Genomic DNA, 9,745 nt, shown 5'->3' on the forward strand with positions numbered 1-9,745 from the left:
AACTGTTTGATATTGGATATCATGCCTCACCAACGGGTCTTAAGTATAGAGATTCGTGGAAAAAAAATAAGAGAGCTTTGAGAGACAATGTCAATATGGTTTGGCTTTAAAGTTTTTGAATGAGGCGTTCTTATGTAGGAAAATCGTTGAAGCACAAAGGAAACATGTTTAAATAATCATACTTCAAGGCTAGTCTCCAAAATATTAAATGTCTCGACAAGTCTTGAAGTAGGGGGCATTTGTGGGCGATGCAATTTTATTAAATTTAAATCCGTACAAAATTCGGATTGTATTAAATTTAAAATATATTATTCCCGAATAAATATTACGGATTAATATAATTGAATTAATTATTTAAGTCCAAATAGGTATGGATTTAAATAAGGCCCAATATTATTGGGTTAGTCCATTAATTTGGGCTATAAATGATGAACCCACTTTACTAAGCCCAAAATATTGTCATATTCTAGAGGTCCAAATAAGTGCCACGTGTCAAATGACGTGGCATGCCAAGTCAAATGAAGGAGCCAATAGGACCGTGCCACATGTCAAACTAATGCAGCAGACCCATAAAATAAAAGCCCATAAAAGGTGTCACATCACTTAAATCTGATTGGTCAAAGGAAGTCCATATTCATCAAGACTCTTCCTTGCCTACAACTATAAATAGGGGCCTCATAATTCAGAAAAAGGGACCCCAAGAACTTTAACAAGTAGCAAAGCTCGTGATCAAACACCGTAATTTCTCTAAAAAGTTCAAGCATTCAAATGAAGTTCATCAATATTCAAGAATAAGCTCAAAAGCCCTTGAATTCAAGCAGCCCTTGAATTCAAGCACAAGTCAAGATCAAGTCCCTCAAATCAAGAAATCAAGTTCAAATTCAAGATCAAGCTCGAAGCCCTTGAATTTATATTTGAATAGGCGAATCAGCGGGCTGATTTATATAGATTGTAACACTCGCATTAAAGTTAATAAAACGATTGTTGCAATATTTTCTTGTTTCGATTATTTATTTTTCGGTCTTGAAAATTTTATTGTCCTACACACACAGCACAAGTATGGTGCCTGGATGCGTAAATGCAGGAGTATTCACGATCTGATTTGGTTCAGTACTGTACGTATCTCAAATATGCTATGAGATGGTAAAATACTTATCTTTATCAAGTGTTTACCCTAATTAACTAATTTAACTTATGATGATTAAATGACAAAAATCTATACACGAACACAAAGCATGTTAACCTTATATATACCGAGACCAAAGTATGTTAGCCTATAATCCACATTCCACCATTACTATTACGTTATATTTATAATTTACTTTCTCCGTTTTAGAATAACTGGCTCCTATTGATTTGACATTCTTTTTAAGAAAATATTTATTAGACGTTTATTTTACCAAATTCGCTTATTAATTGCGATTTGAAAATATAAATTTGAGTATATACACTTTATGTAATCATTTAATGATGAAATAACATAATAGCAGTATTTTTTTTTTTTATAAAAGAAATAATTAAATTAAAATAAATATTTTTAAAAAGAGAAAGTAGTATAGAAGTTGACATCTGGGGGTACACTTTTGCCTTTCATGAAATGTCAAAGGTCGCACGAAGATGGTACAATTTTAAGACTTTCTCATAACCTAGTGGTCCTATATGTGGGTGATTGGATGATAATAAAGTTCCTCAAATATAGTTGTAAGAGGTGGCTATAAATTAATAAAATAATCTTTCAGATCTTTATTTTCTATTTTAACTTTGATTAATTTTGTGCGCTTCATCCTCAAGAACAGTAATTGATCACTTGGTGCATTCATCATCATTCACTCTTAGTTAACACTCACTAATAGTCATGACCTGATTTGTGGCCTTAATTCATTTGATACATATCAGTTTCCACTCCTCCAGCAAAATTTATATAGTGCTGAGTTGCATCATCGTCGGCTGCACAAATTATTCACTTCTATATAGAACCAATTGGAAATTACAAAAGCTCTGATTTACTAAAGTGAGAAAAAAGAGTAAACTAGTGACACTTTTGTTCTTTTTAAAAAAAATAAAAAAATTCCCCTTTGAGCCAATTATGTAGTCAATGTTATGATCATTATGTTTATGGGCAAACATGGGAGTTGAACGTGCGCATGGTGAATTGACACTCTTTGCTAGAAATTGTAGTACAATGACATTATAATATTTAGCCATAAGCAACGAAACATCTCCCTTTTGAGTCCCATTTCCAGTAATATCCAAGCTACATAGATAAGGCTAATAAAATAGTGTAATTTTTCGATGAAAAGGTCCTAATGGACTCCTTGCGCTCCTAAGTTCCACCACTGACCGGGTATATCAAAGTTTTAAAATTTGAGAGATGTGAAAAGCATTTGCGAATTCAAAATTTGGATAAGGATTTAAAATTTTATGGTGGACCTTTAAAAACATTATAGTTATTATACCTGTTTATTGCACTTATATTCATATTATATATAATTTAAATAAAGATATTGAATTTTGTTGAACCCCCAAACTCATGAATGAATCTACCGCAGAAGAGGACCGAAAGGAAGCTTAGAAACCGACAAAATAAAAGTTTGGCAAGAACGTCAATGTCAATTGTTTTGACACTAAATTAATAGAGTATTTGATTCGTTACTTTAGTAGCTTGATAAAGCACTATAATTTCTTTATGTGGCCATTGGGAATTTAGCTAGTAGTGGTATATTAATAGAAAAAGAAGTGCGAAAATTTAAATTCCATGCATTTTACTACTGGTGAGTGAGTTGGTACCATTATCTAGAGATCGAGAAAGATGGAATAAATTAAGGACATCCTTTTTCTCTTCGCATGCCCAATGGCCATCACTAAGAGTTGCTTATCTCCACTGTATATTATTTATTACCACTATTTGATAAAATGGGAAGTCATTTATTTATTTTTGTTGGACAAAGACAGATTTTCTGGAAAATATTTCTAGCGTCTGGTTGGAGAGTTAAAAATGTATATATTAGAGATTGATAATAATGTGAATTGGATATCGTTTCTAGAGAAAGCTTTTAGAGTATATAAAAGACTGAAATAATGTTTTTCAATAATGCGTATTGTCCGCTTTGCCCTGACAAGCTCACAAATTTGTCTCTTGAGCTACATCATCATCGAGCTCAAAAGCGTGTGTATCATGTTAACTTGTACTATGTCTTTAAAGTTTCTCACTTAATCCTCTCATTCTTTAGAAGTCTACTAATCTTTTTATGTGATCTGTCCTTGTCGGTCCACCCTCTGTCATGAGCGTCAATTACACCCTTTTAATATATATATATATATATATATATATATATATATATATATATATAAATAAGGCAAAATGACCTTCTGGATCCCTGTACTATGTCGGTTATGTAAGTTGGACACTTCTACTTACATGTTTGTCATCTGGACCCATGAACCCACTAAAAACAACATTTTAAAACCTTTTTTGGTGAGTGTAACACACTCTCCTCCACATCAGCTGCCACGTCTGACACGGCTGTCACGTATGCCACGTCATTTAAAAAATAAAAAAAATAAAATATTACATTAAATTTCAAATCATTTTTAAAATGCTACATAACAAATTAAATATTAAAATTAATTTAATTAAATAAGAAAAATCTATAAATTGTAAAAAAATTTAAATAATCATGTTTTTATTTTTGCTCACAAATTAAACATCAAATCCATTCCAAATAATTAAAATTCTTCTCCAACTAATTTAAATTTTTAACTATAAATTCATACATACAAACATAGTAATTTTTTTATTTTTAACAAATTCACAAAGTTTAATTTTTTTAAGCGAAATTCACTATTTTTTTTCAATATTCACTATCACTCACTTTCAATTTAAATTTAAATTTTAATCCCCAAAAAAATAAAAAGATTTCAAATTTAAATTTTAATTAAAAAATGAAAGGATATGAATTGAGAGAAAAAATTAAAATTAAAAAAAAAAAAGTGAACGTGTGTGTGAGAGAGAGGGGGCTGGAAGTGTGTTTGGGTGGGGTGTGGGGGCTGGAAGGGGCTGGGGTGGGGTGGGGATGGGGATGAGAGAGGCATGGGGGCTGTGGGTGGGGTGGAGCTGGGTGGGATGGGGACGGGATGGATAGGGTGGGGGGCTGGGGAGGGGGGGGGGGGTTGGAGGTGGGAGGGGGGGAGGGGAAAGAGGGGGGGGGGGGGGGGGGGGGGGGGGGGGGTGGGAGTTTTTTTTTTAAATTTATTATTTTTATATTTTTAAAAATATTTTTAAATTAAAAAAGATGGAGGGAAAAAAAATCTTTTTTTTTTTAAATTATAAAAATATTTTTTTTAATTTTAAAAATATTTTTAAATTAAAAAAGATGAAGGAAAAAAAGGATTCTTTTTTATTTTTTTCTAAAATTATAAATTATTTTTTATTTTTTTTTAAATTTTAAAAATATATTTAAATTATTTTAAAATTTTTAAAAATATTCTTAAAGTTTTTTTAAATTTTTAAAAATATTTTTAAATTTAAAAAGATAGAGAAAAAAAAAGGATCCTTTTTATTTTTTTTTTATATTTTATATATATATATATATATATATATATATATATATATATATATATATTTATATATTTTAATTATTTTAATGTTAAATTGGTCAAAAAATGACCCCCACTCGCACCCCAGGCGAGTGGGTACACTTTAATTATTTTCTTTCTTCTTTTTTTCATGTGTTTTGATTTTTGAAAACAGACAAAGATAAGAAAATTGAAAATCCACGATATATCTAGTAAAAAAAAATAGTGGAGTATTTGAATTAGCGGAAATGAAAATTAACTTTCAGATTTCTGTTATAATTACTAAAAATAGTACTAGAATTTTTTAAAGAAATTACCATTGTGAAGGAAAATTGTATTCGTCCATAAGGATTCTCAAGTTTGTTTTCTGACAACCAAACATTTATTTCTTAAGAAAACTTATTTTTCTAAAATAAATTAAAACATTTTTCCAAATATTTGATATATCATACCAAACATACCAATACAAGATGGAGAATGGAGACAGTGACCGACTTTGCTGATCAAAGTTTTAGAGTCCTTTTACACGATAAACCGCACTGGCTTCCTCAGTATAAAATCAAATAGTGTCACATGGGACCCAAACATACATAACATTGTCAAATCCGAATGACCATTTGGAAAACAATCAATTTAATCCTTTAAATAAAACATCAAATGGGACACTAATATATATAGCTAATGTAATTTCATATTATATCTTCGTACCCACATGTCAAGTAAGAAGTCTCTAATGATAATACATAAAACGATGTTTACCTAACTGATGAGAAACATTTATATTAAAGGAGAGAGTGATTTCTGACATAATATCCAGATGATTAAGCTAATAACCAATAGACACAAGAAGGACCCGTATACTTGTGTTAAAATATTCTTAGGTGCTCTTTTTTAAAATAAAAAACTAATATTACTTCGAGCTAGACTGGCATTAGATAGCCACAAATCTTCAAAATCGCACTAAAGCTAATATTAATTAAATAGGAGATCGAGCGCAGTAAAGTAGTTTTAACAATATGTGATGGTGCAAAATATTAAAATGCTAGTCCTAAGCCGGCCCTTGTATTGGATAACCATGGTGATCACTAAGAAATCAATCAAATAAGAACTTGTTAATATCAAGTTGCAGTTTTAACTTATACAACTACATGAAATCAAGAGCTAGGCATAGCAAATTAATGTGCAGCATAAAACTGGACAGCTAGAAATAATTAGAAAAAAACGTGTTCCATGGGAAGTCCACTTATTTGTAACAGTTCTTCTTTTAGGGTGTGTTTGGTATGATTTACGATCATTATTTTCCTGATTTATTCAACTTTTGATTGTCTTCAAACAGGTAAAAGCAACTCATGTCCTTTAGCGTGCATAAGTCACTTTCCACACCACTTGTTAATTTTTACTAAAGGGTAAATGCTATTGATGTTAATTCTTATTATTCGCAGTTATCAACAAAAGATTACATAAGTGCCCTATCTCCCACATTCTTTTGCCATCATATGAATGTGTCCTGCTTTCAGAACAATAGAATAATAATATTCCCACTGGGGATAAATTTGAAGGAATAAAATTAAAGCAGAGAGATTTCCTTGTTGGATTATCATTATATATCCATGATTACAACTACATACAGAGACAACTATGGATACAATGTATGTCTTGTCAAAGCAAGAATTGTTTGCGGGTGCACATTCCCTCTTCCAATAAAATGCTAGAGGGTGAAAAGTAGAAATTGAGGTGGTCTAGTGTGGAAATTTTGATCATTTACAAAGACTAAAGTCCTTTTGATTTCTATGTAATAACATGTACAAATATAAATGACATGGGAAACATTTTAAAAGGGCCTCAATACTTTGAGCTCTTGGCCTTCTTCACAGTAGCAGCTTTAGCACTTGACTTAAGTTGGGTGACTTTACTGAAGGAACTTTTGGGGTTGAGAGCTTGTCTGATCTTAAACACAGTCCAGGCAGTCCCAACAGCATGCCCGGCTGCACCAAGCCCTTCGCTTGCCGCTTTTGCTGCCTCTTCTCCATACCTACAAATCAAATTCACTTTTAAGTTCGTCTCAAAAGATTTAAGCAGCATGTCTTCATCTTATTGTACTGCCTAACTAATATGGTGTGCATCCAATTAGTTGAGTCTGAATATAGTCAATTTTCATGAGATGACACATGATAAAAGCAAGTATATGGATATAACCAGGAGAATTCATCGGAGGGAGCTTTACTTATGCGATACAAGTTCAGTTGTCACAGTGGATGATGTCGACATCACATTCTTTCCAGCTACTTCAACAGCGTCACATATTCTACCTATAACAAATTAAGACAAATATTAGGCTCCTGTTGAAATAGAAATCATAAATGTTGACAACAAGTCATTTGCTATAGTAAATGTGAATGCCAAATGCAGTGTGAAAAAGCACTCAAAAATCATCTTTGGAGTCCCAGTGTCTAAAATCAGGAATTACTTTTAGCATTTCTCCTGGACTTAGAAAATGGAAACAAATCCTCAAGTTAAACTTGTTCTTCGACAGCCATTGTGCAGGACCAATAAACTTCTAATGCAGGAAAGATGAGTCGTTAAACAATAAAAGATGCTAATATTTTTTTGTTCCAACATTTAGAAGAAAAAATAGCTAAATGGATCACATATAGACATATAGACTCCACAAGGCTGCAAACTCGATCAGAAAAAAAGGGGAAGAAGTTTGACTTACAAAATCCATCCAGAGTAGCGAGGACCATCTCTCCTGGCAGCATCTTGAAGAACTTTTTTCCTACTACGGAATTTACCACTGAACGAGTGAAGAATCCTGAAACCTGGAGAACTCCTGAAAGGACTCCAACTGCTACTTTCTCAGTCATTTTTGTTACTCTCTTAACCCTGAAAAATACAGCACAACTTGAGTAGAAAGTTTATTCTTCTCTTAGATGATTTACGGCTAGGGATTTGAGTATCCCTGATAATATATTTAATGTACATGCACGCCAGCAACAGCTAGCTTAAACCAAGAATTCATGTTTGATGAGTATACTTCCATTTGCTCTGTGGGGAAACATGCCAGAAGGCTAGATATTGGGGCTCTAAGATTCTGGATTCTCTTGTATAACAAACTCTAACTCGCATCTGAAAGGGGCAACTGCTCACTAAACAGTGATGAAATTCTGGACTTAGAGTTATAGTCATTTTCTGTCGAATTAGAAGCATCTTCCCGGTAAAAGACAATAGCTAACACACTGAGGTGAACCAAATTATGCAGTAAGAGTAACGAACAACAAGGAAGATCCATTAATGTTTCAAACTGAAGAACATTTCCAATCCATTTTAGCAATGTCGTTTAAACTGATTTCGAAATTTTCATACTCACAGTTCACTAGGGATCATCTACAATAGCTCAAGTAGTACTAGACACTTCAAGCATTTGTCCTAAAAGTTTTCTTCTTAGTGACAAAAAACTCCCTCTTTTACTCATTCAGTATCATACAACCATTTATCCTCTTATTTTTGTTCATAAATGAGAATAACATGTGAAAGAGTTATGGTACTTATGCGATAATCAGTTTAACAAACTTCACCACAAGTACGCTAGTATCCAACCGGTTATTGTACTCCTTCAAATACCGATTGATGAATTTAAAAATATATATAGAAACTTCCTAGCGAGAAAAGGTAACTCGAAACATATATAGAAGAAATTTGGGAATTCAATCAATAATGTGGGGAAAACCAGGAAAAAAAAATTCTCCTGTAAATTCTTTCGAACTAGTCTATGTAGATAAACAAGGAAAGATTTTCTTAGTGTTCGAGCTCCTTTGTCATCATTAGAACTCAAGGAGCCTTGGTATAAATTGCAATCACATTGCAGAAAATTAAGAACCCACAAACATGCTAATCCAAATGAATAATAGTAACATCATAGCATATATAATATAATTAAGGGTGAACATAATCTTGATGATATGAAGCAAGCAAATACAATCAAATACCAAGAGGTCATTTTACCTTTTAATCCTCTTCAATGTTTCAGGACTAATCTCGGCCTTCATCCCTGTAACCATCCTTTGCTTTAAAGCCACATTTCCGCGCGTCAACTGTTCTATTGACACATCTCCACACCACAAAATCCCCTTGATCAGCTGCCCTGATCCTTGAGCAACTAATTTTGCAGCTGATCCACTATACTCCTCCACATTGGGCGCTAACGTGGTCCAGTATTGAGTGCATCTCTCTTCTAACACCTTCTTCTTCTCTGATTTCAAGTCATCTGGAGACAACTCCCTCGCCACTGATCCTCCCATTGCCAATGCCGCCTTTTCCTCCACCTTCTGAACAGAAAAGATGCTGTAACTTTTCAAAATATCATCCAACTCCTTCAACAATGCCACCTGACCCTTAGAAGCAATTGTCAAACCATAATTCAACGTATCATCCATCGGCCCCTTATCCTTTTTCTTTTTCTTTTTCTTTTTTTTACCCTTTTCTTTCTCATCGTCATCACTAGAATCCGAATCATCCTCTTTCAAACCTTGAAATGAGAAGAAATAATGTGATTCATCCAATTTAACCGCGGTCAGGTCCTTAGTTAACGGCCATTGGATGTCGTCTTCCACCCGAGCAATGACAGCAACGGTATTCTTATCTTGGAGGAGACGAAACAGAGTAAAATCTCCGGAAGCTAGCTCAACAGAGTACTCTTTATCGATCAAATGGATGAGGACTCCAGGGATAACGAGAAGTGTTTCCTCGCGGGACTCAGGAAGGGTACATGGAGCAGAATGAATAATTTTGTAATCGTCAGGTATGAGCACTTCATCGGCGAGGTCCTTTTCGTCTATGGTTGGATAAAGATTGGTACGAGAAGAAGAGGTTGATTGGAGATTTGGATTGTTGTTAATCACCTTTGGATATAATGGGGCTTTATGGGCATTAGGGTTCTGAGAAGCCATTGAAAAGCTCAGAAAATATGTTGATGGAGGAAAACGAAGAAGCAACGGATTTTTTAAATTTTTTTTTTGGTTTGGAGGAATACGAAGGAACATGGAGACACACGTGGAAGAGGTTGTTTTCATGAATAACTGTTATAACTGTCAGGAAATCATATATAAAAGAAAAAGTAAACCTTTTTTTTATTTTTTTTCTAATTTTAGCATTAACTTTTTCTTTTACTAAT

The 9,745-nt window shown here is 33.2% G+C and overlaps 1 protein-coding gene across 1 annotated transcript; it reads right to left on the bottom strand.

Moving 5' to 3' along the window:
• Nucleotides 1-6,142: 6,142 nt before the first annotated feature.
• On the bottom strand, nucleotides 6,143-9,699 carry LOC107859864 (protein EARLY-RESPONSIVE TO DEHYDRATION 7, chloroplastic). The gene is made up of 4 exons (XM_016705004.2): nucleotides 8,578-9,699; nucleotides 7,292-7,458; nucleotides 6,800-6,884; nucleotides 6,143-6,607 (listed from the first exon to the last, which is right to left on the bottom strand). Exons 1-4 carry the CDS (start codon nucleotides 9,642-9,644, stop codon nucleotides 6,418-6,420), a joined length of 1,509 nt encoding a protein of 502 aa, XP_016560490.1. The 5' UTR covers nucleotides 9,645-9,699; the 3' UTR covers nucleotides 6,143-6,417.
• Nucleotides 9,700-9,745: the final 46 nt, after the last annotated feature.

This window comes from Capsicum annuum, chromosome 2, assembly GCF_002878395.1.
Source record: "Capsicum annuum cultivar UCD-10X-F1 chromosome 2, UCD10Xv1.1, whole genome shotgun sequence".
Taxonomy (NCBI): domain Eukaryota; kingdom Viridiplantae; phylum Streptophyta; class Magnoliopsida; order Solanales; family Solanaceae; genus Capsicum; species Capsicum annuum.

Bases quoted from the DNA above. Each gene is read 5' to 3' on its own strand.
- LOC107859864 (XM_016705004.2), bottom strand. From the start codon at position 9,644: ATGAAAACAACCTCTTCCACGTGTGTCTCCATGTTCCTTCGTATTCCT. The intron at 7,459-8,577 runs GTAAAATGACCT...TGTATTTTTCAG, and splicing joins ACATTGAAGAGGATTAAAAG to GGTTAAGAGAGTAACAAAAA. The intron at 6,885-7,291 runs GTAAGTCAAACT...AATTTGTTATAG, and splicing joins CGCTACTCTGGATGGATTTT to GTAGAATATGTGACGCTGTT.